Below are 27886 nucleotides of genomic sequence, written 5' to 3'. Positions count from 1 at the left end.
TTGAAGAACAACCTGGCTAACATGGCGAAACCCGGTCTCTACTAAAAATACAAAATCAGCTGGGCGTGGTAGCACATGAATGTAACACCAGCTACTCAGGATGCTGAGGCAGAAGAATCACTTGAACCCGGGAGGCGGAGGTTGCAGTGAGCCGAGATTATGCCATTGCAACTCCAGTCTGGGCATCAAGAGTGAAACTCCGTCTCAAAAAAAAAAAAAAAAAAAAAAAAAAAAAGGCAAAAATTAATGTGTTTAGGTTTTAAGACCAACTGGAATTTATTTATTTATTTATTTATTTTTGAGACAGAATCTCACTCTGTTGCCCAGGCTGGAGTGCAATGGCCAGTCTTGGCTCACTGCAACCTCCCAGGTTCAAGCAATTCTCCTGCCTCAGCCTCCCGAGTAGCTGGGACTACCGGCGCGTGCCACCACACCCGGCTAATTTTTGTATTTTTAGTAGAGACGGGGTTTCACCATGTTGGCCAGGCTGTTCTTGAACTCCTGACTTCGTGATCTACCCGCCTCGGCTTCCCAAAGTGCTGGGATTAGAGGTGTGAGCCACTACGCCCGGCCTTGGAATGTAACATTTTGCAAAAGGATTACTGAGTACTGTGTGCCATCCACTGGGGTTAGAGAGACAGGATTTCTTCCTAGATTAGTTAATTCCAGATCAAAACATGTCTGGGGGACTGGGCCAGGTGGCTCACACCAGTAGGCTGGGGCAGGAGGATCGCTTGAGCCCGGGAGATGGAGGATGATGCAGTAAGCTATGATCGTACCACTGTACTCCAGCCTGGGCAACAGAGTGAGACACTGTCTCAAAAAAATAAATAAATAAAAAAGTCTAGGATTCAGTGAATGGCTAGACTAAGGCTCAAATCTTGCAGTGATGTGTCTTTTGATTCTGCATGGTTTCTAATCTTTATCAGGAGTTAAAAACACACCTCAACAGGATAACTGCATCTAGAGGCCGGACTATATAAGCAAAGGAAAAGTTCTTCGGAAGAGGAAACACACGAATTGCTCGTTTCAGGAAGGCAGTGCCTTGAAAAGTGCCTTGGGGTTGGGGGCTGGGGGAGAGATAGCTTTAGGAGAAATACCTAATGTAAACGACGAGTTGATGGGTGCAGCAAACCAACATGGACAAGTATACCTATGTATCAAACCTGCACGTTGTGCACATGTACCCCAGAACTTAAGGTATAACAATAATAATAAAAAGAACTAACTAAATAAAAGTGCCTTGAGCAGCCTGAAGTTCTTTTTTTTTTTTTTTGAGACGGAGTCTCGCTCTGTCACCCGGGCTGGAGTGCTGTGGCCGGATCTCAGCTCACTGCAAGCTCCGCCTCCCGGGTTCACGCCATTCTCCTGCCTCAGCCTCCCGAGTAGCTGGGAATACAGGCGCCGCTACCTCGCCAGGCTAGTTTTTTGTAGTTTTTAGTAGAGACGGGGTTTCACCGTGTTAGCCAGGATGGTCTCGATCTCCTGACCTCGTGATCCGCCCGTCTCGGCCTCCCAAAGTGCTGGGATTACAGGCCTGAGCCACCGCGCCCGGCCGCAGCCTGAAGTTCTAAGAGCTTTCCAAGTTTGGGAAGGTGTCCGGGTTTTCTGCGATTACTTCTCTGAGCATGAACGGAAGTTACCCTTTGGGCCTTCTGCGGTGATTTTAATGATAGGTGTCATATATAGGCCGGAGTAATCTGTTTACATTCTGTTCTTCTCGATGCACTCACAAGCGGGTAACTAGGTGACAAGAAAACAAAGATCTTATTCAAAAGACAAGTCTTACGGCAACCCAAAGTCTCATATTCCCATAGTAAAGATGGCGGCGCCTTGAGGTAAGCTACAGGCAACACCACTTCCGCGTTTCTTTTGCGCCCTGGTCTAAGATGGCGGATGAGGCCACGCGACGTGTTGTGTCTGAGATCCCGGTGCTGAAGACTAACGCCGGACCCCGAGATCGGGAGTTGTGGGTGCAGCGACTGAAGGAGGAATATCAGTCCCTTATCCGGGTTAGTTGTGTTTCTACAGTCTAACGCGTAGCAGAAGGGTTGGGAGACATCAGGTGTCCTCAGTAATAGGCTCCGTGTGGAAGCTGCTTCCGGTTTTTAAGTTTAACGCCCAAATTCATAGAAATGGGACTGTTGCGGGGTTCGGGGACTAAGGAAGGATGGTGGGGAAAGGGCAAAAAAGATTCAGGTGAGGGTCACAGTGGGGCCAGACCTTGCGGCTAAAAGCAGCAGTTATTTTAGGGATACGCTTCCCAGGAAGGTGACGTGTCTTCCCGGCTCCAGGTGTTTGTTCAACTGGATGTAGGAGAGGTGGTCAGAAATCCTCAGGGCGCCAACTCCCAGTCCCCATCTCTCTGCCCCCTCTTTAACTCTTCACTCTTTTTTTTTTAAATTAATTAATTAATTAATTTTTATTATACTTCAAGTTCTAGGGTACATGTGCATAACGTGCAGGTTTGTTACATATGTATACTTGTGCCATGTTGGTGTGCTGCACCCATCAACTCGTCAGCACCCATCAATTCATCATTTATATCATGTATAACTCCCCAATGCAATCCCTCCCACCTCCCCACTCTTTTTTTTTTTTTTACCGAGTCTGGCTCTGTTGCTAGGTTGGAGTGCAGTGGAGCGATCTCGGCTCACTGCAACCTCTGACTCCCGGGTTCAAGCGATTCTCCTGCCTCAGCCTCCTGAGTGCCTGCCTACAGGCACGCGCCACCACACCTAGCTAATTTTTGTAGTTTTAGTAGAGATGGGGTTTCACCATGTTGGCAAGGATGGTCTGATCTCCTGACCTCATGAACCTGATCCACCCGCCTCGGCCTCCCAAAGTGCTGGGATTACAGGAGTGAGCCACCGCGTCTGGCCTCACTCTTCACTCTTTCAAATCACGTTAGGGCTGAAAATTCAAGTAGGTGTTAACTACAGAGAGTTGGGGAGTTTACCTCATAGTTAGAAACGCTCTTCTCAGCTCTCTCTCCTCTGTGGAAGGTGAAAAAAGTTTGTCTTCCTTGTAGTTTCTGTCTGCTTCAAAGACCAGCAGTTCTAGTTCTCTTACCTCATGTATTCATTCACTAAAAAAAAAAAAAAAATTACTGTGTACCTAGGGAGGAGATACCAAGCCGAATAAGGAGGAACTTACTGAGGTAGACAAAACTAGATCATTATAATACAGTGTTTAAGTGGAGAAAGAGACAGATGAGACAGATATGGATAGATATAAAGCAAGAAATGGCTAGGATGGTTTTTGTTTGTTTTGGTTTTTTTTTTTTTTTTGAGATGGAGTCTTGCTCTGTTGCCCAGGCTGGAGTGCAGTGGCTCTATCTTGGCTCACTGCAAGCTCCGCCTCCCGGGTTCAGGCTATTCTCCTGCCTGGGACTACAGGTGACCTCCACCACGCCGGGCTAATTTTTTATATTTTTAGTAGAGACAGGGTTTCACCGTGTTAGCCAGGATGGTCTTGATCTCCTGACCTCGTGATCCGCCCTCTTCGGCCTCCCAAAGTGCTGGGATTACAGGCATGAGCCACTGTTCCCGGCCATGGGTAGGATGTTTGAGAGCATAACGGGAGATACCCAGTTTGCATTTGGTCAGGGAAGGTTTCCTGGAAGAGGTAATGCTTTAGCTGAAACTTAAAGAGTAAACATAAGTTAGCCTGATAAAATGTAAGAGTAGAATGACATTCAAGCCAAAAGGAACAGCATGAGCAAAGGCATAGAATCTAGCAATGGCACAGGCACCGCCATGATGTGTTTGAAGAAACAAAGTAGCTCAGAGTTGTTAGAGCATCAAATGTGAGGCAGGGAATGGTAGACAAAGCTAGGAGACAGGTTTGAGCACTTGAATTTTCTCTTGGAGGCTTTGGGATGCTGTTAAAGGATTTTAAGCTGAGAAACAACATGGCCAGGTTTGGGTTTAGATCAGTCGCATTGGCAATAAGGGGAAAATACAATTGACAGGGACAAGACTGAAGGTATGAGACAAGTTAGGAGGCTGTCATTAATCTCAGCAAAACAAAAGGCAATCTAAACTAGGCAGTTATGAGGATAGAGAGGAGAGGTAGATTTGAAGAATATTCAGAAGGTAAAATTAGCATGACATCATGGATTAGTGTAGTAAGGGATAGGGAGGGTCAAGGATGATTCCCAGGTTTTTGCCTTGGGTGAATGCTCATACTGCCACCTGAAATTGATACTTCAGGAGGATAATTCTGGAAGTGTATCTGAAGGAATATTATAAATTCCAGATGGAAATACTGAGTTTGAAGTACCTGTGAAATGAAGGTAAAACTGTCAACATACAGTTGGATACTAAAGGCTAAAGTTCTGAGGAAAGAGCTGGACCAAAGATAAAAATCTGGGAGTTATTAGCATGTGGGTGCTAGTTGAAACCAGGACTATATGAGGCTAGAAGGAAGGGAGTTACCCAGGGAAGGAGTCTACCATTAAATGAGTTGTGGGCTGAGGGCAGACACTATCAGAGAAGTGAGAGAAGAATCCAGATGATATCTTCAGATCTTTTGTGCTTGCTAAATTGAGTGAAGCCCAAACATTCTATTCTCTGTTCTGGACAAACCCCCACTTACCAGTATAGCCTTGTCTTCAGCATTGCTAATGTTAGAAAAATTAGGTAAACATATTAAGAAAAATAACCGGCCGGGTGCAGTGGCTCACGCCTGTAATCCTAGCACTTTGGGAGGACAAGGCAGGTGGATCACCTGAAGTCAGGAGTTCGAGACCAGCCTGGCCAACATGGCAAAACCCTGTCTCTACTAAAAATACAAAAATTAGCCGGGCATGGTGGTGCAGCACACCTGTAATCCCAGCTACTCAGGAGACTGAGGAAGGAGAATCGCTTGAACCCGGGAGGTGGAAGTTGCAGTGAACCCAGATCGCGCCACTGCACTCCAGCCTGTGCGACGGGAGCAAGACTCCATCTCAAAAAAAAAAAAAAAAAAAAAAGAAAGGTAACCACATACTTTTCTTTTGAGTAGAGGGGGACCACCCTTGGCCCTAACTACTCTCTCAAAGACCTCATTCTCTGCTTTCAGTATGTGGAGAACAACAAGAATGCTGACAACGATTGGTTCCGACTGGAGTCCAACAAGGAAGGGACTCGGTAGGTAGACCCTCCTGGGAGGTGTGGAGTGGGAGTCTTATATAAGTTAGGCAATTTGGTATCCTAGCGCCCACTACCAAAGCTGCCCTGTCTCATGTTAGCTGTCTCCACTCCCACAGCTCCAGAGTTCCCCAGTTCCCATCCTATGAGTCTCCCAGACTGGTGGCCTAAGCCAAGTTGTCATTTGAGTATTGGAAGAATAGGCAAATTGGACTGAGGTTTGGTCTTTGTTACAGGTGGTTTGGAAAATGCTGGTATATCCATGACCTCCTGAAATATGAGTTTGACATCGAGTTTGACGTGAGTGTGATAGAGTGGGAAATATGAAGGTTAGTAGAAGGGGAGGGATTAGATGATTGGTAACAAGCTATCCTTTCTTGAAGGGACCAAAGAAAACTTTAAAAATGGGAGGGAAAAGCTGAGGTTTGAGGCAAGCATAAGTTATAGTTACTCATCTCCACGTCCAGAATCCTGGTATGGACATGCTGCTTGGGGAGTTTTACTTAACATTTCATTTTAACCAAGAAATATGTATGTCTGATTATATTAGTTCCTTTCTATCCTGATTCTGTTTTATTAAGGTTTTATACTTTCTCCAGATTCCTATCACATATCCTACTACTGCCCCAGAAATTGCAGTTCCTGAGCTGGATGGAAAGACAGCAAAGATGTACAGGTAGGACTGAATAGGAGATGGCAAAGAGTCAAAGAAGGCCTTAAGGAAGAACTTCGTGGCGGGAGGGAGATCATCGGGAAAAATAGCTAATGGATGCTTGGCTTGATGTCTGGATGATGGGATGATCTATGCGTAAATCACCATGGCACGTTTACCTGTTTAACAAACCTATACATCCTGCATGTGTAGCTCTGAACTTAAAAGTTGTAAGAAAAAAAAAAAGGAAGAACTTTGGAGGCAGAGATTTTTCCAGGGTCTGTTGGCCTAGTGGGGTGCCAGGCCCTCCTCTGCTGAGCCTAGGCAAAGTACTTAGCTGACGTTGTTCTCATTTCTGATCACTAGTAGTCTTCCTATGCCCCCGAGGCTGCTGTGCTTTATGGTAAACTTTGCATGTCAACACCTTCTTCATGTCCCTCTCATAGGGGTGGCAAAATATGCCTGACGGATCATTTCAAACCTTTGTGGGCCAGGAATGTGCCCAAATTTGGACTAGCTCATCTCATGGCTCTGGGGGTAAGTTTTGTGTATTTTGGCATAAAAGGAGGAAGAGGGGCTTAGGCCCTGAGCATTGTAGGAAAAGCAGCTAAGAATAAAAGGAATAACAGTGTTGTCCCTTAAGCATGTCCCCCCAGAATCTGTCTCCAGGAGGGAGCTTCTAATGGAACAAGAAGCATTGACTGGTAGTAATCTCACAGGATTTTCCTTGTATTGCAGCTGGGTCCATGGCTGGCAGTAGAAATCCCTGATCTGATTCAGAAGGGCGTCATCCAACACAAAGAGAAATGCAACCAATGAAGAATCAAGCCACTGAGGCAGGGCAGAGGGCCCTTTGATAGGCTACGATACTGTTTTCCTGTGCATCACACTTATCTAACTGCTTCCCCGGACACCCTCCACCTCTAGTTGTTACTAAGTAGCTGCAGCAGTCATTGCTGGGGGAGAAACAAACAAACACCAACCAGTATTGCTACTTAGTTTCTAAGGCTGCACAGGGAAGGGAAAGACTGGGCTTTGGACAATCTAGAGGTAATTTATATCCGCCCCCAGGTGGAGCAACATGCAATCCTGGAGGCATGGGGGTAACTGAAAGTGAGTACATAAAGTCTTTTTGGTTTCTGGAGATAACCCATCAATAAAAGCCGCTTCCTCGGGTAGCCTGTGGTTCTCATTGGAAGCTGTTAACATAGGGCAAATGGGCTAAAACCTGAGGCACATGAAGAGCTACGCCGGGTTGGGTTGGGAGGGATTCGGAAATAGGGGATGCTGTGGTCAGGAGTGGAAATGAAATGTTGACTATTCCCCCTGCTGCTCAGATCTGCCTTTGTCTTTTAGTGGTGAGCCATGCTTCGCCCTGCTGTATTAGCCTGCAAGAAGTGGTTTTGCAGGACCAGCACTTCCCGCCCTCCAGGGATCTTCCCATCCCTCTGTGAAGTGCTAGATGCTTCCCCACTGGTCTGCGGGCTGGACCCAGGCCTGCAGCTTGCCACACTTGCACCCCTGCTGTTTGGGAAGGATCTGTGCTATAAGCCTCGCGGCCATACTACGACTGTCAGATCTCCATCCCTATGGGCTACAGGATGGGGCGACGACACCCTATACCTCAGGGACTTGCTGTGGAGTCATGGATTAAAGACCACTCTGGGCAGCGTTGAGAACTAGCGACCCTAAACTTGGCTGCGTTTCCATGGTGTCGTTCGCGGAGCCGTGGGGTGGGCTCACGCAAGCGCCAAGTGGCCGGGTGGGAGGAGTTTGAATGTGGATGCGCAGGCGCTTTGAGAGACGGTGAAGCCGGTGGCCGGCGGCCGGGCGGGACCAACAAAGATGGCGGCGGCCCCTGCGGCGGGAGCGATCTGGGCAACGGCTGCGGCTAAAGCTGCAGCCGGGCCCACTGGGGGGCTGCACGGGGGTAGTAGGGGGTGGCCCTGAACTGGGGTCTGGCCCCGGCTGGCCTCTCCCGCCGCCTCATCGGGGGACAGGTACGGGCCAGGGCGTTATGGCATGGTGGGGTGTTGGGGGCCGCAGAGGGAAGACTGCTCCAGACCCGAGAGGACACGCCACAAAGGCGCGTGGGGCCCGGCGGGGCCTGGGAGAACTGGGCTGGAGGGACAGCGTCCCTGGACCGCGGGGAATACGCCGCCGGATTCCGTAGCCAATCAGCGGCCTCGGCCTTTCTGCCCTCGAGGGGGGCGGACCCGGCTAAAAGCCCTGCTGTGGTGGGAGAGGTGCAGAGATTAAGGGTCAAGGAGTTGTTCGTCCTCTGTCCCCCACCACTGCCTCCTGAACCTCGACACCATGTCGGAGGTCGGAGGTGGGGGAGGGAATGGATCATAAGTCACCTGTTTAGTCTGCTTCATTTGCAGCCCAGAGAGGCAGGGATTTGAGGATGGAGGACTGTCTTTTGGGCTGTTATTCTTGCATCTACACTACCATTTGGCTAGAGATCTTAAGAGGCACATCCTACTTTACTAGACGGGTATGGGGTCCTATGTTACGTTAGAGCCGAGATAGGAGTTATCACTGGCTTTTCAGTAAAGCTGTATTCTGCAGGGAGGGGACGGGAGTACAGAAAGGGTCAAAGCCATGGGGTGCTATCTTTCATTTGTTTACTCAATAGATACTAAGTATTTACTTTGTACCAAACACCATGCCAGGTACTGGGGATACATACGATGGCTGATTCGATAGATCTGGTTCCTGCCCTCAGTGCATATACTGCTCCCCACTTTCGTTGATGTGGTAGTGGTGATGACTGAGCCAACCTAATGTGGAAATGAGAGGACAGCAAGATTGTGGGTATGGAATGGGGCAAAGCAATAAGGGAAAATTAGCGTGGCAGGGTTCAGTACAGCAGCCTGGGTTCCCATTTCCCCCCATATTCAAATGCTGACACTTTCTTCTCCTCCCAGGTCCAGCCTGTGGTGTCCACAATGCCCCAAGCCTCTGAGCACCGCCTGGGCCGGACCCGAGAGCCACCTGTTAATATCCAGCCCCGAGTGGGATCCAAGCTACCATTTGCCCCCAGGGCCCGCAGCAAGGAGCGCAGAAACCCAGCCTCTGGGCCAAACCCCATGTTACGACCTCTGCCTCCCCGGCCAGGTCCCCCTGATGAACGGCTCAAGAAACTGGAGCTGGGACGGGGACGGACCTCAGGCCCTCGACCCAGAGGCCCCCTTCGAGCAGATCATGGGGTTCCCCTGCCTGGCTCACCACCCCCAACTGTGGCTTTGCCTCTCCCATCTCGGACCAACTTAGCCCGTTCCAAGTCTGTGAGCAGTGGGGACTTGCGTCCAATGGGGATTGCCTTGGGAGGGCACCGTGGCACGGGAGAGCTTGGGGCTGCACTGAGCCGCTTGGCCCTCCGGCCTGAGCCACCCACTTTGAGACGTAGCACTTCTCTCCGCCGCCTAGGGGGCTTTCCTGGACCCCCCACACTGTTCAGCATACGGACAGAGCCCCCTGCTTCCCATGGCTCCTTCCACATGATATCCGCCCGGTCCTCTGAGCCTTTCTACTCTGATGACAAGATGGTGAGAACTCGTCACAAATGTGGCCTTCATGCCCATGTTCCTCTGTGCTTTCCTGCCATCCTCTGCCTTTCCTGTCCCCCGTTTCCCTGAAGTTCCTTTCTCAGCCCTTCATTACAGCAGTTTGGACACACCTCTCCCTTGCTTAAATACCCTTGAGCCTCCTAGACCCTTTTTTGGGTTGTTGGTGACTCCCCAGCATGGTGTGCCCAGGGTCCCCAGGGAATTAGCCCAACTATTCAGAATTCTTCTTTGGGTCCCCAGGCCCTTACTTTCCCTTGCTGCACTTTCTCTACTGGGACTTTGCCTAGGCCTAATTAATCTCTGCAGCTAAAGAGAGGCGAGCGCACAACATCTTAGCAAATGTGGTTGCACATTTTCTGAGCTAAGTAAGCTAGGCTGATTGCAATTGGAGCCAGCAGCAGAAGGGCAAGAAGGGGCCACGGGGGCAGGAGGGGGTTTTGGGGGCAGAAAGGTGGGAGTGGTGAGCAGCTGGGCAACCATGCCGGTGCTGGGGGAGTTGCCCCAGGAGCTGCAACGTCGGCTAGCTGAGCAGAGGAGTAAGTGGGCAACAGGTGGGACAGCCATGGCTGAGTCCGTGGTACATTCAGCTGTGATGGGCTTACTGCTCATGACCAGTGAGGTAGGGAGACTAGAATACCTAGTGAGGGGAATAGGGTAGAGTTTGGGAATTAAACATGCATGGGATGGGGGAGGCAGTGGGCAGCATGCTGTCGAAAGGTTAAAGTGCCTGGTAGGATATATAAGAACTTGCTGATTGTACTCTGACCTTCCAGGCTCATCACACACTGCTTCTGGGCTCTGGTCATGTTGGCCTTCGAAACCTGGGAAACACGGTGAGAGCCATTCTCCTGTCTTTCCTCTCTAAAAGGAATGTGAAATGGTGCTGGGGGTGGGGAAAACCCACGAGCTTAGGGAAGGCATGTGGAAGGAGAGTTCTGAAGCTCTTCTAAGGCTTCCTGGGTAGTGGTCTGGAGAGATAACAGCAGTGTCCCTGCTGCTCCCCAGTGCTTCCTGAATGCTGTGCTGCAGTGTCTGAGCAGCACTCGACCTCTTCGGGACTTCTGTCTTAGAAGGGACTTCCGACAAGAAGTGCCTGGAGGAGGCCGAGCCCAAGAGCTCACTGAAGGTGGGGCAACAACTCCTGCTCCTTCTGTTCGAGTCCCTTTTTCCCCAACCACTTGCAGGTCCATCTGCCAGTACTGGTGGCCCCCAACCCTTAAATCTGGCAGTTGTATCTACTTTTCCCAGTGCCTACTTTCCTAAAGGTTATTTTCTGCCCTCTGAGCCACATCTTGCTTGCCTCTTCCAGACATTAACCTTTGTTTCCCTTCCCTAATTCCATCCCAACAGCCTTTGCAGATGTGATTGGTGCCCTCTGGCACCCTGACTCCTGCGAAGCTGTGAATCCTACTCGATTCCGAGCTGTCTTCCAGAAATATGTTCCCTCCTTCTCTGGATACAGGTGGGAGAGCTGGAGGGTATGGGATTTCTCTCTGGCCATGTCTGGGGGTAGGGCCAAGCAAGGGCCCTGGCAGCATTGTTCTGAGCTTTGAGATGTTCTTCATCCAGGAAGTGGGGACCGATATCTGGGCAGGGAATAGTGTCTGTGGACTAGGAGGGGAGTCGGTTGCCCATACTCTTTGTCTGGCTGTAGCCAGCAGGATGCCCAAGAGTTCCTGAAGCTCCTCATGGAGCGGCTACACCTTGAAATCAACCGCCGAGGTCGCCGGGCTCCACCAATCCTTGCCAATGGTCCACTTCCCTCTCCACCCCGCCGAGGAGGGGCTCTGCTAGAAGAACCTGAGTTAAGGTAAGGGTCGTTCCCTCTACCTCCTCTCCCCAGTAGTTTATCAGCAGCATTCACACTTCATAGAACTGAACTAGTCAAGATGGAGGATGTAGGGTCCAGGAAAACCCTTTAGTATAGAAAATAGTGTGAGACGCAACGTAGAAGTAGAAGGAAGGAAGAGGGGGAGCCTTAAGGGAGCAGATGGAGGCAGAAGATCATGCTAGGGATGTCACCAAATTGAAGAAGGGGATAATTAATTTACAGGTTGAGGAAGACAGCATATTCTTCCCTTGTGTACAATCCTTTCTTTTCCTCTCACCTCAGATATCCCCAGAAAGTTCATTGAGACATTATTCCTTTGACTTTTCCTTGAAATATAGGGAAGAAGCAGGGGTGTGGGTGGGGTGTAGGGCTCTGTGGGTCGTTTCAGTGGGTGTTGGGGATGCCCAGTGTTCCTGCTGTCTCATGGGTGCTCCCCACTTCCTTTGATCTGTGGTAGTGATGATGACCGAGCCAACCTAATGTGGAAACGTTACCTGGAGCGAGAGGACAGCAAGATTGTGGGTATGGAATGGGGCAAAGCAATGAGGGAAAATTAGTGTGTGAGGGGGGTACAGGCTTGGGGGCAAAATTGATACTATTGAGGGGTATGGGAACAAGACTGGATGATGCAAATGTGAAGTTGTGTGAAGAGTTGATTAGGAGTGTTGGTAGTGGGAAAGGAAGGGTCAGGCAAAGGGGCAGGAAGAGATAGAAATCAGAGAAATCATCTCATAACATCCAACAATGACCTTTTCTCCTGTCCCTGTGCTTCTGTCTAGACCTGTTTGTGGGCCAGTTGAAAAGTTGTCTCAAGTGCCAGGCCTGTGGGTATCGCTCCACGACCTTCGAGGTTTTTTGTGACCTGTCCCTGCCCATCCCCAAGGTGGGATTCCAGAGGATTCCAGGGTGGACAGGACAGGGGCTCTGTGACCCAAGCCTACCCACCCCCAGAGTGTGGGCGGGAACCCTATGGGTTTCTGGAGCAGAACTGAAGCCTGGATTGATTGAGAAGAGGTGGAAAAGGAAATTCAGAACATGTTGACCTTTCTTCCCCTTTTCCCCCAGAAAGGATTTGCTGGGGGCAAAGTGTCTCTGCGGGATTGTTTCAACCTTTTCACTAAGGAAGAAGAACTAGAGTCGGAGAATGCCCCAGTATGTGGAGGTTCACAAGGGATATAGTAAGGGTGGAGGGGACTCCATGTGGATAAAATGGATTGCATGATGCCTTAATATGGTGAATAATATTTATGTATCTGGGTTTGTGTTGGAGTCTCAGATATGTTCTAGTACTCCTAGAGCAAAGGGGAGAAGCTGAGAGGATCCGGCCGTAATGAAGTGCATACGAAATTTATATGTGGATTGGAGTGTCAGAAAAGCCAATTGAGGTTAGGAGCACATTAACCTAACACTGTTTGCCATTTATTCAGGTGTGTGACCGATGTCGGCAGAAAACTCGAAGTACCAAAAAGTTGACAGTACAAAGATTCCCTCGAATCCTCGTGCTCCATATCCTAATCTTCAGATTCTTACTTCTCTTAGGATACCTCCCATACCTTCTCTTTCCTCACCCTCCATGTTTCCAGAGAATTGAATTTTCCTTAGGAAAAGCCTGCCACCCCCTTTTCCACAAGCTACTCCCAGTGTTTTGGGAGTGGGGAGAGGACAGCTTTCAGGACAGAAGTCCCCCTCAGAGGCCCACTGCCTCCCAAATGCTCCTTAACCAGGACTTAGATCTGAATCGCTTTTCTGCCTCCCGAGGCTCCATCAAGAAGAGTTCAGTAGGTGTAGACTTTCCACTGCAGCGACTGAGCCTAGGGGACTTTGCCAGTGACAAAGCCGGTGAGTCTGGTGGGGAAAGTCCTAAGGAGCCAAAGGAGTGGGGGCACAGCTCTGATTGTAGAACTTGATCATCTCCAACCCCGCAGGAAGTCCTGTATACCAGCTGTATGCCCTTTGCAACCACTCAGGCAGCGTCCACTATGGCCACTACACAGCCCTGTGCCGGTGCCAGACTGGTTGGCATGTCTACAATGACTCTCGGTGAGAACAGCCTCCTATGTACATCTTGCCCCATTCCCACTCAGCCCTGACACCCTTCCCTTCTATGAAGCCCCAGGAGAGCAGAGTGCCAGGTGAAAGGAGAGGCGGAGGTCTTTTCTGATCTCTTCCTGGATGCTCTGAGGTTCGGTCTTGTAGGGACAAGGGAGTAAACAGTAATGACCACAACCCTTTCCCGATCTCCCTTTTTCCTAGTGTCTCCCCTGTCAGTGAAAACCAGGTGGCATCCAGCGAGGGCTACGTGCTGTTCTACCAACTGATGCAGGAGCCACCCCGGTGCCTGTGACACCCTCTCTAAGCCCTGGCACCTGTGAAGCCCTTTAAACACCCTTAAGCCCCAGGCTCCCCGTTTACCTCAGAGACGTCTATTTTTGTGTCTTTTTAATCGGGGAGGGGGGAGGGGGTGGTTGTAGCTCCATTATTTTTTTTATTAAAAAATACCCTTCCACCTGGAGGCTCCCTTGTCTCCCAGTCCCATGTACAGAGCTCACCAAGCCCCTGCCCGTGTACAGCCCCCAGACCCTCTGCAATATCACTTTTTGTGAATAAATTTATTAAGAAAAAATGATGTGCTTATTTGTATTTTTACTTAGGGAGTGACAGAAAACTGGGCCTAATTGGAGTCTTCCTGGGACCCAAGTTCCCTCTCTAATAGGTGGGGGCGCTCTCAGATCCAAGGGGGAAGGTTTCGGAGATGGTGCTGGACCCGGACCTGTGCCCCCCAGCAGTGTAGGTTAAGCACTGGGAGGAAAAAGAGGGAAGGCATACTTGAGGCTGTGTGCAGGCTCTGGGGCGTCTGGTTTGGTTGGCGATGGGGGATGCCGCTGTTGACAAACACTGGGTACGTTGCCGGGTGGCCCTAGCTCCCGTAGGCCCGGTCTGTTGCTAACATCAAGGAGCTGTTTATGGAGCCACCTCCCCGTGGACTGGCTTCCAGTGTCCCTATCTATTGTCCCTACGACCAAAGCTCCTGGGGCCTTCCCTCTAGGGTTGTCACCCTAGCTGGACCTGGGAAACTTGTGCTGGGGAACGCTAACTCCAGCATTAAGCGCTCGTTGCCTCGGTCCTGAGGAGGGCAGTGCCGGATAGGACCGCTCACTCCCAGCTCGGAGCTGACGCGATTAACCTCAAGCACTTAGAGCTGCCGTCGCTCCGCCTCTGCCAGTTCAATGTTTTCATTGGTGAACGTGATCCGGGGCCTTCTAGGGCCTGCCAATCCAGATGTAGGAGAACTATGGTCAGGCGCGTGCCGCGAGAACAGAGTGGACGGAGAGTAGGAGAGACCGAAAAGGCTGGGGGTGGGAGTAGCGGATTTGAAGCACTTGTTGGCCTACCGAGGCGTGGCAAACAGAGCACCTCAGAACTCAGGCGTACTGCCCGCCGCCCGAGCCTTGCAAGAGCCGATAGCGAGGGTGTGGTCCTTATCTGCACCCAGCGGAGCGCCGGCGGGGTACGGTCTTAGGACCTCGACCTCCTTCTGCCTCATTTTTTCTCCTCTCTTGTGGGTGAGTCCTGGCCCCTGGACGGGGACCTCACTGTTCCACCAGCCCATCTGTGCACACTTAAGTTTCCCTTAAAGCAGTGAGTGACCGGGGATAGAACTCAAAACCGGCGGGGCTTCTGGAGCGCAGGGTGTCCCCGGTCTGCCTGTCCATATCGCCCCCTTTCCCCCAGGTTTCCCCATGGGCCGGACCGTGGTCGTGTTGGGCGGAGGCATCAGCGGCTTGGCCGCCAGTTACCACCTGAGCCGGGCCCCCTGTCCCCCTAAGGTGAGTGCTCCACCTGTGCCAGAGGGAGTTTCATTTAATGCTCTTTTCCCATTTCCATCAAAAGTTAGATGGATCCTGGCCCTCTGAATGTGCCTCTTCCCCTCACCTCCTGACCTCTCCCCGACGGCTACAGGCGGTGCTGCAGTGTCTCTCCCTCTTGTCGCCAGGTGGTCCTGGTGGAGGGCAGTGAGCGTCTGGGAGGCTGGATTCGCTCCGTTCGAGGCCCGAATGGTGCTATCTTTGAGCTTGGACCTCGGGGAATTAGACCAGCGGGAGCCCTAGGGGCCCGGACCTTGCTCCTGGTGAGAGGCTTGTGGGATGTCTAGGAGAGAGGTTGTGGAGGGGGCTTCCATTGGGGAATAGAGTTTAGAGGGGGAAGTATGTTTGGTGGGTCAGACCTTACCTTAGTTTCTCCTCTTCTGAGGGCCTGTGGAGAGCAGGTTTCTGAGCTTGGCTTGGATTCAGAAGTGCTGCCTGTCCGGGGAGACCACCCAGCTGCCCAGAACAGGTTCCTCTACGTGGGCGGTGCCCTGCATGCCCTGCCCACTGGCCTCAGGTAACACCAGCACCTCCGCTCCTTTTACTGTGCCCTCATCCTCATATGCCTTCCATTTCTTTTTTTTTTTTTTCTTTTTTTTTTTTGAGACGGACTATCGCTGTCGCCCAGGATGGAGTGCAATGCTGCAATCTTGGCTCACTGCAACCTCCGCCTTTCGGGTTCAAGCGATTCTCCTGCTTCAGCCTCCCGAGTAGCTGGAACTACAGGTGCCCACCACCACGTCCAGCTATTTTTTGTATTTTTAGTAGAGATGGGGTTTCACCATATTGGCCAAGCTGGTCTCGAACTCCTGACCTTGTGATCCACCTGCCTCAGCCTCCCAAAGTGCTGGGATTACAGACGTGAGCCACCGCGCCTGACCTGCCTTCCATTTCTTCATCTCCCTTTCAGCCTTCCCAGCAAAAGGAAGCCAAATGAGTGGAAATGACCCCAGCGCCTGGAGCTGGGGAGGTATGTCAGGAGCTTCCCCCTCACTAAGTCTTTCTCCATGCAGGGGGCTACTCCGCCCTTCACCCCCCTTCTCCAAACCTCTGTTTTGGGCTGGGCTGAGGGAGCTGACCAAGCCCCGGGGCAAAGAGCCTGATGAGACCGTGCACAGTTTTGCCCAGCGCCGCCTTGGACCTGAGGTGACACTTGCCCAGAGGCCCCAAACCTCTTCCCTCCTAAACCAGCTGCAGAGCTCCCTGTTCAAATCTACCACATAGGGGCTCTTCTGTATCATTTGGAGATGCCCTCTTCTCTTCATACCCCACCCCCTCATAATTCCCGAAACTCATTATTGGGAGTAAAGGCCTTCACTTCCATCCTTCTGTCATAGTGGGAATGTCTCCTAAACCAAACCCTATCCCACCCCCATTCTCTACCAAATACGGACTGTGGAAATCAGTCAGTGCAGATTATTCTTTGGCTCCTTAGTCCCACTCTCACCCTTAAGGTGGCGTCTCTAGCCATGGACAGTCTCTGCCGTGGAGTGTTTGCAGGCAACAGCCGTGAGCTCAGCATCAGGTCCTGTTTTCCCAGTCTCTTCCAAGCTGAGCAAACCCATCGTTCCGTATTACTGGGCCTGCTGCTGGGGGCAGGTGAGGGGGGGATTGATTCAAAGGGTGAAGATATTAAGGACTGCCAAAGTGAGGGAGTGGGGACAAAGGGTGCTATTCAATGATTCTTTTTTTCTTTTCTGAGACAGAGTCTTGCTCTGCCACCTAGGCTAGAGTGCAGTGGTGCAATCTTAGATTGCCTCATTGCAACCTCTGTCTTCCAGGCTCAAGCAATTCTCCTGCCTCAGCCTCTTAAGTAGCTGGGATTACAAACATGTGCCACCACTCGCAGCTAATCTTTGTATTTTTTTTGGTAGAGATGAAGTTTCACTATGTTGGCCAGGCTGGTCTCAAACTCCTGACCTCAAGTGATCCACCCGCCCTCTGCCTAAAGTGCTGGGATTACAGGTGTGAGCCACTGCATCCAGCCTCAATGATTCTTCTTTGCTTCCTCTGCAGGGCGGACCCCACAGCCAGACTCAGCACTCATTCGCCAGGCCTTGGCTGAGCGCTGGAGCCAGTGGTCACTTCGTGGAGGTCTAGAGATGCTGCCTCAGGCCCTTGAAACCCACCTAACTAGTAGGGGGGTCAGTGTTCTCAGAGGCCAGCCAGTCTGTGGGCTCAGCCTCCAGGCAGAAGGGCGCTGGAAGGTAGGGGAACCCCTGGAGTGTAAATGAACCTGTTAGTGTGTCCATCTTTATCCAAGTGGTTTAACTAGGCCAGGGCCAATAGGACTGGCGTTCCTCATTGTTTTCGTGCCTTAGAAGCTACTTAGACATGGGCTACCCCATAATCCTAGGCCCTATTTGTGAACCTTCCTCAAAGAGCCTATGCAAGTCTGTGGATAGAAGTAGTACTTATAGGCTGGGCGCGGTGGCTCAAGCCTGTAATCCCAGCACTTTGGGAGGCTGAGACGGGCGGATCACGAGGTCAGGAGATCGAGACCATCCTGGCTAACACGGTGAAACCCCATCTCTACTAAAAAATACAAAAAACTAGCCGGGCGAGGTGGCGGCGCCTGTAATCCCAGCTACTCCGGAGGCTGAGGCAGGAGAATGGCCTAAACCCGGGAAGCGGAGCTTGCCATGAGCTGAGATCCGGCCACTGCACTACAGCCCGGGCGACAGAGCAAGACTCCGTCTCAAAAAAAAAAAAAAAAGAAGTAGTAGTACTTATAGAGATAGGGGAAAGAACCCAGCTTCGCTGAACATTTCAGAACAGCCACACTGGCCTGTCTCGTCCACTTCCTGGAGTACACAGAGAAATGATTTTTTTGTGAAGTCTACACAGTCACCCATTCTCTTCATTCTGAGTCAGTACAGTCTCCCCAGCCACATGGGTGCCTGGGAAACAGAGTGAAGCACCAGAAGTCTCTTTTCACTAATCAGATTCTCATTTTCCGGGTCTTTCAAATGTTTTCATGCTCTCAGGTATCTCTAAGGGACAGCAGTCTGGAGGCTGACCACGTTATTAGTGCCATTCCAGCTTCAGGTAATGGGATAGCCACCTTCCCCTTCCCCAACCCCTACCAGTGAGAGGCAAAAGCTGTACCTTCCTGGGTCAGCAGGACCACACCATGCCCCTGAACTGGTCATCTCTATGGGAGTCTAATCCCAAAGAGGACTGACAACTGTAATGGGAATGCCTCCTGAGTCAGGCCTCTGCCTGATCTCTAGTGCTCAGCGAGCTGCTCCCTGCTGAGGCTGCACCTCTGGCTCGTGCCCTGAGTGCCATCACTGCGGTGTCTGTAGCTGTGGTGAATCTGCAGTACCGAGGAGCCCATCTGCCTGTACAGGTATGATAAAGGGACAGAGAGGCCGGCCATGGTGGCTCACACTTGTAATCCCAGCATTTTGGGAGGCCAAGGTGGGTGGATAAGGAGGTCAGGAGTTCGAGACCAGCCTGGCCAACATGGTGAAACTCCATCTCTATGAAAAATACAAAAATTAGCCAGGTGTGGTGGCTCATGCCTGTAATCCCAGCTACTTGGGAGGCTGAGGCAGGAGAATCGCTTGAACCCAGGAGGTGGAGGTTACAGTGAGCTGAGATCTCGCCATTACACTCCAGCCTGGGTGACAGAGCGGGACTTTGTCCCCCGTCAAAAAAAATGGGAAGGAGAGACAGGCTTAACTAGAGCCCTTTCCTTCTGACGCATGAATGTCCTTCTCTCCAGGGATTTGGACACTTGGTGCCATCTTCAGAAGATCCAGGCGTCCTGGGAATCGTGTATGACTCAGTTGCTTTCCCTGAGCAGGATGGGAGCCCCCCTGGCCTCAGAGTGACTGTGAGAGGAGGAAACTTTGCCTAGTGGCATTTCCAGAGGGCTCCTCTGTGCTCCAGTGTAGGCAAGGCCAGACTGATCAGTGCTATATTCCCTCCCTAGGTGATGCTGGGAGGTTCCTGGTTACAGACACTGGAGGCGAGTGGCTGTGTCTTATCTCAAGAGCTGTTTCAGCAGCGGGCCCAGGGAGCAGCTGCCACACAATTAGGACTGAAGGAGCTGCCAAGTCACTGCTTGGTCCATCTACACAAGGTAAGTTGGGATAAACTTCCCTCAGCTCTCCACTGAAGACCTTGAAGACAGGGACTGGAACATTTGTCACTGTATGTCAGCCAAGGCCTAAGACATCAATAATAAACTTTTCCCTGCATCCTCTCCTCTCTTCTCAGAACTGCATCCCCCAGTATACACTAGGTCACTGGCAAAAACTAGGTAAGTTGGGAAAACAGCTGGGCTGAGGAGGGCCAAGGGCATCAGACCCCCGGCTATAACATTCCTTTCATCCTTTCCTTCCAGAGGCAGCTAGGCAATTCCTGGCTGCTCACAGGTTGCCCCTGACTCTGGCTGGAGCCTCCTATGAGGGGGTTGCTGTTAATGACTGTATAGAGAGTGGGCGCCAGGCAGCAGTCAGTGTCCTGGGCACAGAACCTAACAGCTGATCCCCAACTCATGAAAATAAAAATTGCTGAAGCTTGGCTTGGTCTGGCTGTTCTATCACCTATAGGCATAAGAATGCAGGGGAGCAAAGAGGCAAAGTGTGCCTGGGATGCAGAAAGTAAGAGCAGATGCAAGACAAAGTCCTTTATTAGAAAATATATCAAAATCCCAGCCCCCTGAGCCGGGACCAGAAGGGGGAGCTATTCCAGCATGGGCAGAAAATGCCTAGGGAGGGGCTTCCTTCACCAAACAACTTCCCGGGAACCATAAATAGAATAAATATTCACAGAGGTCCCAGGAGAAGCCAGATCACTCTTCTCTCTATGGAAGAGGAAGGGGCTTGGGGTCCAGCCCTGCTCCTACCCTAGCGGCAGGGACTCCCAGGAATCGTCACATAAAATCATGACATCAAGGATTCACAGTCATAAGCCCTACAGGAGACCCTAGAGAGAGGGACCCCTCAGGTCTACGGGAGCCCAGCTCCAGTCCAGCAGTGAGGAGAGGCCCCTACCCCCTAGCACGGCACCAGAGTTCAGTTCCCCCACATCCCTCTGAGAACAGTGAGGAGCTAAGGGTGGGGAGAATACAACCCCATGAATTCGGTTTCATGATTAAAGTAGGCAGGAAGGAGTCAGTGTGAACCTCGGAGGGCTGTGTGGTTGGCAGTAGGTGGAGGCCCAGGCCTGGATGGGGGCCGGCGTTGCAGCATCTCTTGACGGAAGGCTTGGGAGGAACCAGGTGGGTAACGGGGCCCAGAAGGAGCCCGAGGACCCCGAGGGTCAGTCCCAATGTCTGCTGTGATGTTGGTATAAAGAGGCCCCAGCTCTCGAGCCAGCAATTGGTATGTCAGTGAGTTCATCCCATCTTGCGTCCAGGAATTCTGGGTACGGACCAGGAGGTCAAATCTGAGGGTTAGAGGTTGGAGACTAAGACCCAGAAAAGAACAGCCAGAAATCTAGGGACCTTTAGAAGTTTCCTGGCTAGGGGTACAGAACCCTAAGAATTCAGTAACAGTTTCCAGGCAGTCCTTCCTTCTTCCTACCTGTGGGGATTTTCCTCGTTGCCCTTATCTCCTCGGTGCTTCACCATCTTATAGTGTCCCACAGATGTGGGGGGCCGAGAGATCTTCATCCCAGCCAGGCGCACCCTATGGGAAAAGTGAGGGAATCATGGGGGATCCAGAGTAGAGGAAAGCAAGGAAGGGATTAAATGTTTCTGTACACAAAAAAACAACTATTACTCAGTAGGAAAAAAAAAAAAAAGCCCAGGACAGAAGTCAAACAGAAAGAAGAAAATGGCTGAAGAGAATATAAAAGCTGGATGTATCCAAATCCTCAGGGCCCAGTGCCAGTCTCCCTAGGGCCTTCAAACAGTTGGCAAAGGTAGGTTTGTACCTACTCCCTTGGCTTCCTAAAGGGCTCCTAGGAGCTGCCCTTGCAGTCTAGGAAGGACGCGGAGAGAGGCCATTCTGTCAAAAGGATAAGAAAAGCCTGGGAGTTGCAGACCCAAGCTCAGCAATTCTTAGTTAGAATAGTGACTGAGCTACCCCAGCTTCTCTCCCACATCCCCCATGTTAAGAAAAAGGTAGGCCAGGTGCAGTGGCTCACACCTGCAATCCTAGCACTTTTGGATGCTGAGGCAGAAGGATCACTTGAGGCCAGGAGTTCAAGACCAGCCTGGGAAAATAACGAGACCTTGTCTCTAGGGGGAAAAAAAAAACAACGAAAGAAAGAAAAGAAAAGGGTAGAGCCAGGTAATCAGGACCTTGAAAGAAACAAGCTTCACCTCTGACACACAGAAGCATGGAGTGCAGATGGCCTGGGAAGGAACTAGAAGCATACTTATGTATATTTACAATTCACTGGGTATTTCACACACATACAGAGGATGAAAATTCAGAGATGTCATCACAGAGGACACAGGGGGAATGGAGGCAATTGGTCCTGCATACCAAGCCCAAATATTCATACCACAGACATGAAATTGGGTCAGCTGAGGCTGAAGGTCAGAATGTTTCACATGCTAAAAATGAGTTGGCCCTATGCCAGTGGCACAGGCCTCTTACAAAGTGATTCTGGGAACATAGAGCAGAGCCCCTCTCTCCTAACCCCATAGGAAGTGGTCTGGCTGGAACCCTAGCAGAAGGCAAGACTAAACTGTCTCTGGGCCCCTTTCCAGTTCTGGAATCCAGCGATACTATTTCCTATTGATCTTACGTCCTCTCCCAAGAACAAACTAACCAGGAGACTGAAGGATGATAGTGGGCAGCAGCATGCAAGCCTGCTCTGGGTATCCTAAAAAGACTAAGGGAAAGGAATGGGCTCAGTGCAGGACCAGGGAGCTAAAGGTTAGTGTTGAAGGGATATGGCCAAAGGTGGTCTTAGAGGACAGGGATCCAGACTGGGGTCAGGAGGGAGGAAGTGGCAGGAAGTCTGACCTGGTAGCAATGTCATCATCCTCACCACCCCAGCCCCAGTATTCATTGGGGAAGCCATTCATCTTCAGGTACTGGTCAGGAGTAAGCGCCGAGACTCCTCCGAAGTACTGGGGGTATGGGAGGCTAGGAAGAGAAAGATCCTTGCATGCCCCAAGTCTTCTGGGGAGATATCCCCAACCACAATCCCCTTGACTCTCCTCCTTCCACAGGATGGTAGGCTTCCCTGTTTCCCAGTACCCTTCCATGCCCTCTACCTGTATCCAAACTTGTTCATAGCAACAGCAACATGGCGGGGTCCCCGGGGGTCACACACATACAGATTGTGGTCATTTTCTGGCAAGAGGTCCACATCATGCAAGAACAGGCAGTCCCACTCTTCATCACGCAGGGCCTCTCGCACCCCAACATTGAGCAGTTTTGCCCTGTTAAATGTTCCATTTCCAGCCTAGAAGATAATGGAGGGGGACCAGACTATGTCTGTAGTGGTACAGAGAAGAGGGGGCTAAAGAATAAAAGTGAAGGCCAGGCACAGTGGCTCATGCCTGTAATCCCAGCACTTTGGGAGGCTAAGGTGGGTGGATCACAAGGTCAGGAGATCGAGACCACCCTGGCTAACACGGTGAAACCCCATCTCTACTAAAAATACAAAAAATTAGCTGGGCGTGATGGTGCACGCTGTAGTCCCAGCTACTTGGGAGGCTGAGGCAGGATAATGGTATAAAACCCGGGAGGCGGAGACTGCAGTGAGCCGAGATCGCGCCACTGCACTCCAGCCTGGGCGACAGAGTAAGATCTCAAAAAAAAAAAAAAAGAATAAAAGTGAAAAGAGGGAAATCAAAGTGGGGTGGAAGGCAAGGATCTTTTTCATTTTTCCACTTAGTCATTTGACAAATCTTGCTTGTGTATTGATATGGGCCTGATACTTAGATGCTGCTGTCTAACATTTAATCCTGACAATCCGCAACCAACAATGGTGTGGTGTGGAACAGGTGGTATATTAGTTATCTTTTGCTCTTTCCTCATGTTAGATGTTTAAGTATCTTGCCCAGAGTCATACATGTTAACAAGTGATGGAACTGGCTGGGCGCGGTGGCTCAAGCCTGTAATCCCAGCACTTTGGGAGGCCGAGACGGGCAGATCACGAGGTCAGGAGATCGAGACCATCCTGGCTAACACGGTGAAACCCCGTCTCTACTAAAAACTACAAAAAAAAAAAAAAAATAGCCGGGCGAGGTGGCGGCGCCTGTAGTCCCAGCTACCCGGGAGGCTGAGGCAGGAGAATGGCGTGAACCCAGGAGGCAGAGCTTGCAGTGATCCGGCCACAGCACTCCAGCCTGGGTGACAGAGCGAGACTCCGTCTCAAAAAAAAAAAAAAACAAGTGACAGAACTAGAATTTTAGCCCTATTGTGTCCAATTCCAACTCTGCATAAGCCATTCAAGAAAGGAAAAATCACAGAAGAGTGTAGGACAGTGGGAATAACCTAAGCAGATTAAGGGGAAGTATGGGACTAACAAATTTGGAAGAACAGTGCCAGGTGCTTCTCCACACTCTAACAGTCTGGCCCTCTTAAAATTATTCTAGGGACCCATTAGATGAAAGTGGAGTGGCATGTGCTTGAGGTTTCCTTAGAAGAAAGAAAGTCAAAAAGGTGGAGATTGGGGTACCTGGTGGATGACATAGATGCCATAAGCAAGCTGCTGGCGCTGCAAGAAGGGGTGCAGGTGGTAGAGCAACAGGCGCAGGTGGTGCTCCCGGGCACGATGAGGCACAATGATGGCTGTTCGGGAGCGGGGCTCACAACCTGCAGGGCGGTACCGGCCCCCTGGTTCTACCCGGGGATTCCGCTCCACAATCTCTGCCAGTGATGGCACCGGGCTAAAGGACACCGACACAGGACCCACTGTTGGGAAGGAATGGCAAGTAGAGGGATCAGACAGGCAAAGAGAAAAGAATCAAACTAGGGTCTGGGAATACCTCTGGCACTGGCAGTCTGGTTCTGGGGCTTAGTTCTCAGGGCTCACTCACAAATCTCACATGCCTTGGATTCCCCATCACTGGGACAGCTCTACAAAGGCTGGAAGGTGCAGGATCCCTACCTAGCCTTCTCTTCTTATTTTAGGGTTGCATAACTCTCCTGTCTCACAGGGTTGGAAGCTATAGTTGAAGGCTGGAGAGAACAGGACTTGCAACTAATTAAACCAGGGCTCATCTACAAGGAAAACAATTCCTAGCCTGGGGCAGGAAGAGCCCATAAAGGGGCAAGCAGTAGAAAGTGAAAACCCAATAGTCTAGTCTAAACTCCAAATTCAGAGTCCACTCTATCTCAACCTCAGCCTACCTGCAGAGTCCATGATCCTCTTCTAAGTTCCACTTCTGCCACTCCATACCTCCCTATCCCCCTGCCTCCCTATCCCCGCACCTTGTCCTTCCTTTCACCACCCCCTTCCTCCTGCACTTACCTAAGAGAGGAGATCGTTCTGGACAGTAGGGCAGACCTTGAGGAGCTGGAGGACCCCCTGGGGCCCCAGGCAGGTGACTGAGGTTACTGTAGACATCACGAGGGTGAGAATAGTCAAATGTCGGCCCCTGATCTCGGCCAAATAGGGCACTGAGACTTCGGAAGCCCCCCAGTGACAGGTACATCATGACAGCCAGCTGGGAGCCCACAAGCAGGGCCAGCGTGCAAGGCCGCTCCAGCAGCCTCCGCAACATCCTGGGGGTGAGATCTAGGGAGGGAGAGGGGAATTCTAGGGCTAGACAGGAAGAGAGCAAGCCAGCAGAGAGGTCAGTAGGTAGGGTTGAAGGTGGTGCCAGGAGTAAAGAGGAAAAAGAGGCAGAAAACAAAGTCACAGAAGGGAGCACACAGGTGCACAGTCACGCAAGGAAACAAAATAGAATGTAACCACCAGTAACCCTACCACCTGTCACTTCAGCCCAAGTTTCACTCTCCTCTACCTCCCCGGAAACCACTCCCACCATCTACTGTCAGTCCTCACCCCCAAAAATGTTTACATCATTCAAATCCCATGTTCATTTCAGAAAAGTCTCTAGAGACCCCTCTTCCAATTTTAGAGGGGAAGAGATAGACTCACGTAGGTTCAAGCTGTCTTCTTAGGGATCATGGGGGCTCCAGGTGGTCCCGGGGGGACAGAGATGTGAGGCATTATCTAAAATTGGAAATGTCACAGAGGGCAGAGAAAGGCTCCATCCAGCACTCAAGCAGCGAATCTGGGACCAGCTGGAACAGAAGTGGTAAAGGATAACTAGCTACCTGCACCACCAGAGATCAGGATCAGGGTGCAGCTGGTTTCCCAGCAGGGGAAGTGAAGGAAAGTGGTTGGAAAGGAAGAGGAGGAGCAGGAGATGGTAGGTCCCTCGCCTCTCTCCCGTGCTACCCTGGAGTGATAAGTGTCAGGTTCATACTTAACCACCCCCGTACCCCTACCCCAACAGGACAGATTGGGGAGTGGGGACAGGGCAGCTAATGGAAACATTGTTTTCCCCCAGGCAAAGAACTTGTTCAAGTGGCAAGAGAGTCATGACAGGACCGTGGAGTGGCCTAAGGAGTACCCAGGGCGGAAGTAGGAAACAGGCTCCTTCTGTTCTTAATGTGCCTAGGTGCGAACTCCTCAGGTGTAGGGACCGTGACCACCTGGGGGCTGTAAGCGAACAGCCCCGGAGCTCGGCGGAGAGTAGAGTGGGGGTGGCGTCCTCCACCTTTTCTAGCTTTCCCCTGGGGGAAAGGTAGCGGGGGTGGGGAGGAGGGTTACAGCTGAAGAGAAGGGGTGAGGGGGAGCAGGAGCAGAGACAGGGGTGGCTGGAAGGGCTCACCTGAAGGGGCGTGGTCCGCGCTGTGCAGGGGGTTAAAACCCAGCTCTTTCGGAGCACGCCCATCCTATCCCAGTCTTGCTTTTGCCCTACCTTGCAACATGAGCCCTCCCGGCCCCCGTCCATACTTCCACCTAGGACCCCATCCCTGCTTAGGCTCGTCTCCAGGCGTTACCCAAAGCTTCTCACTCTCTCGAATGCCCAAACCTTTATCCCAGGCCTCCGCGCCCACGCGTCCCCAGCGAACATACCTGGTCTTTTGCTGCCTGTCGTCACCGCCACCCCAACAGCCGGGCAGGAATCGCTGTCGCCATCTTGGAAGCGGGCGCTGCGGGGGCGGGGCCTCGCGTCACGGGGCGGGGCCTCGGGGCGGAGCCACCCGGGCTTACTAGGCGCCCGGTCCGAGACACCGTGTGGTCGGGTGCTTGTGCCGGAGCTGCGCCAGAGCCTACCCACCTCGAAAGCGTTGCAGGCGACACTTTGGGAAGCGGGTGCGAGGGCTCAACTCCACTACGCAGACTGCTAGTGGGATTTCATTTCCTGCCCCTCAGATTAGTAAAAGCAGAAGCTCAAGCGATTCATTTTCCTCTGGGCCGAGACTGACCACCAAGAGGCTAGTGAGCCGGTTTCTGGTGCTCCGCTGACCTCGTTATCACCCTGGAGTTGGCTGAACCCTCTCCCAGTGTGTCAGTGGCACGTCCTGCAGCCTACTGCCACTTAGTATCAATAGTTCCTCACTCAGGCTACAGCGTTGCGGACCGCTCTAGAGCATTTTTGTATTCCCATGGTATCCCGCAGGCCTGGAAATAAAAAACGATTAGTTAATAAAACAATGAAATGTGGAGGAAAAGGCAGCGTCTTCTTTAAAGTAAAATTGTGTTTCCTCAGATATTAGAGTAAAATGGATGCTCCGTTAACATGCAATATATTTACGACAGACACTACCCCTAGCATATTGTGTTCCTTAGAAGCAGATGTTCACGCTGAAGAAACAGAGACTTGAATAACTCACAAAATCTGCCCCAAAAAGCCCATGGTCTTGTGTATCTTGTATGGAGGGAGGGATGTAAACAATATAAGGTGATAAATATGCTGGCCTAGAAGTGGCAACTCATTCATACGTGGAGATTCTAGAAAGGCTTCCTGGAAGTGACAGCTAATGGGAAACCTGAAGGACTTGTCTATAGCATATCCTTCTGCTTTAAAGATTCTGTTTTCGTGGAGTTATTTTACAATTCATGTAGGTAACTGATCTGTATGCAAATTCTGTCCTGTCTGGTAGAGGTTCAATTAACCTGCTATTCCCCACACTGTGCGGAAAAAAAGCAGTTTTGGCCTCCATTTTCATGTTCATTTCTGTTTTCCTGATCCATAAATATGTCCGTTGTCTAGATTTTCTCTTGTATTAATTATAACATCTGCTAGTTTCTTCATGAGTTAAATGACATCAACACATGTTCATTTTTTTCTTAATTTCTTTTTTCTTTCTTTTTTTTTTTTTTTTTTTGAGACGGAGTTTCGCTCTTGGTTCCCAGGCTGGAGTGCAATGGTGCAATCTCAGCTCACTGCAACCTCTGCCTCAGCCTTTCTGAGTAACTGGCATTACAGGCATGCGCCACCATGCCCGGCTCATTTTGTATGTTTAGTAGAGACAGGGTTTCTCCATGTTGGTCAGGCTGCTCTCTAACTCCCGACCTCAGGTGATCCACCTGCCTCAGCCTCCCAAAGTGCTGGGATTACAGACGTGAGCCACCACGCCTGGCCTTTTTCTTTATTATTATTTTTTAATTTAAAAATTTGTGACACGGTTTCACTCTGTCACCCAGGCTGGAGTGCAGTGCCAAGATCACAGCTCACTGCAGCCTCAACCTCCTAGGCTCAGGGGATCCTCCCACCTTAGCCCAGTGAGTAGCTGGGACAACACAGCTGCTGTGAAGTAGCTGTGAAGACACGGAGTTCTGCCATGTTGTCTTGGTTGGTCTCCATCTCCTGGGCTCAAACTATCTGCCCGCCTTGGCTTCCCAAAGCGCTGGGATTACAGGCATCAGCTACAGCATCAGGCCTCTTAATT

The 27886-nt window shown here is 51.1% G+C and overlaps 4 protein-coding genes and 1 long non-coding RNA gene across 13 annotated transcripts; 3 read left to right on the top strand and 2 right to left on the bottom strand.

Moving 5' to 3' along the window:
- The first annotated feature begins 1464 nt into the window (after positions 1 to 1464).
- On the top strand, positions 1465 to 6962 carry UFC1 (ubiquitin-fold modifier conjugating enzyme 1). Its single transcript, XM_010367119.2, has 6 exons — positions 1465 to 2012; positions 5065 to 5132; positions 5369 to 5432; positions 5732 to 5808; positions 6231 to 6321; positions 6523 to 6962. The coding sequence occupies exons 1-6, from the start codon at positions 1890 to 1892 to the stop codon at positions 6601 to 6603; spliced, it is 504 nt and encodes a 167-aa protein (XP_010365421.1). The 5' UTR covers positions 1465 to 1889; the 3' UTR covers positions 6604 to 6962.
- Positions 2985 to 15480, bottom strand: LOC115899020. Its single transcript, XR_004058619.1, has 3 exons — positions 15418 to 15480; positions 8477 to 8567; positions 2985 to 3088 (listed from the first exon to the last, which is right to left on the bottom strand). It is a non-coding gene; the product is annotated as an uncharacterized LOC115899020 (long non-coding RNA).
- Positions 7561 to 13810, top strand: USP21 (ubiquitin specific peptidase 21). Of its 5 annotated transcripts, none has more exons than XM_010367121.2 (13): positions 7561 to 7784; positions 8460 to 8601; positions 8715 to 9335; positions 10130 to 10189; positions 10362 to 10482; positions 10707 to 10818; positions 11011 to 11166; positions 11645 to 11709; positions 11967 to 12070; positions 12253 to 12339; positions 12615 to 13026; positions 13113 to 13227; positions 13441 to 13810. In XM_010367121.2, exons 3-13 carry the CDS (start codon positions 8736 to 8738, stop codon positions 13529 to 13531), a joined length of 1923 nt encoding a protein of 640 aa, XP_010365423.1. In that variant the 5' UTR covers positions 7561 to 7784; positions 8460 to 8601; positions 8715 to 8735; the 3' UTR covers positions 13532 to 13810. The 5 variants fall into 5 exon arrangements, with proteins under 5 accessions (XP_010365423.1, XP_030790862.1, XP_030790863.1 ...); XM_030935002.1 differs by lacking the exon at positions 8460 to 8601 and having other exon boundaries at positions 7569 to 7784; positions 12615 to 12695; positions 12921 to 13026; XM_010367123.2 differs by lacking the exon at positions 8460 to 8601 and having other exon boundaries at positions 7595 to 7784; positions 8715 to 9074; positions 9217 to 9335.
- PPOX (protoporphyrinogen oxidase) lies at positions 14457 to 19587 on the top strand. 4 transcript variants are annotated; one of them, XM_010367127.2, is made up of 13 exons: positions 14457 to 14750; positions 14920 to 15014; positions 15182 to 15316; positions 15455 to 15570; positions 16067 to 16199; positions 16508 to 16652; positions 17070 to 17260; positions 18041 to 18101; positions 18287 to 18405; positions 18784 to 18894; positions 18994 to 19143; positions 19281 to 19323; positions 19408 to 19587. In XM_010367127.2, exons 2-13 carry the CDS (start codon positions 14928 to 14930, stop codon positions 19548 to 19550), a joined length of 1434 nt encoding a protein of 477 aa, XP_010365429.1. In that variant the 5' UTR covers positions 14457 to 14750; positions 14920 to 14927; the 3' UTR covers positions 19551 to 19587. The 4 variants fall into 4 exon arrangements, with proteins under 4 accessions (XP_010365429.1, XP_030790864.1, XP_030790866.1 ...); XM_030935004.1 differs by having other exon boundaries at positions 14457 to 14826; XM_030935006.1 differs by lacking the exon at positions 14920 to 15014 and having other exon boundaries at positions 14538 to 14750; positions 19408 to 19586.
- Positions 19588 to 19677: 90 nt separating this feature from the next.
- Positions 19678 to 26190, bottom strand: B4GALT3 (beta-1,4-galactosyltransferase 3). Of its 2 annotated transcripts, XM_010367124.2 has the most exons (8): positions 26067 to 26190; positions 25080 to 25225; positions 24447 to 24713; positions 23652 to 23887; positions 22240 to 22430; positions 21986 to 22108; positions 20591 to 20695; positions 19678 to 20453 (listed from the first exon to the last, which is right to left on the bottom strand). In XM_010367124.2, exons 3-8 carry the CDS (start codon positions 24697 to 24699, stop codon positions 20180 to 20182), a joined length of 1182 nt encoding a protein of 393 aa, XP_010365426.1. In that variant the 5' UTR covers positions 24700 to 24713; positions 25080 to 25225; positions 26067 to 26190; the 3' UTR covers positions 19678 to 20179. The 2 variants fall into 2 exon arrangements, with proteins under 2 accessions (XP_010365426.1, XP_030790867.1); XM_030935007.1 differs by having other exon boundaries at positions 24447 to 25225.
- Positions 26191 to 27886: the final 1696 nt, after the last annotated feature.

The sequence above is a fragment of the Rhinopithecus roxellana genome, chromosome 8 (assembly GCF_007565055.1).
Source record: "Rhinopithecus roxellana isolate Shanxi Qingling chromosome 8, ASM756505v1, whole genome shotgun sequence".
NCBI lineage: Eukaryota > Metazoa > Chordata > Mammalia > Primates > Cercopithecidae > Rhinopithecus > Rhinopithecus roxellana.
Note: the sequence above shows the minus strand (reverse complement) of the source record. Positions and strands in the feature narration are given on the sequence as shown.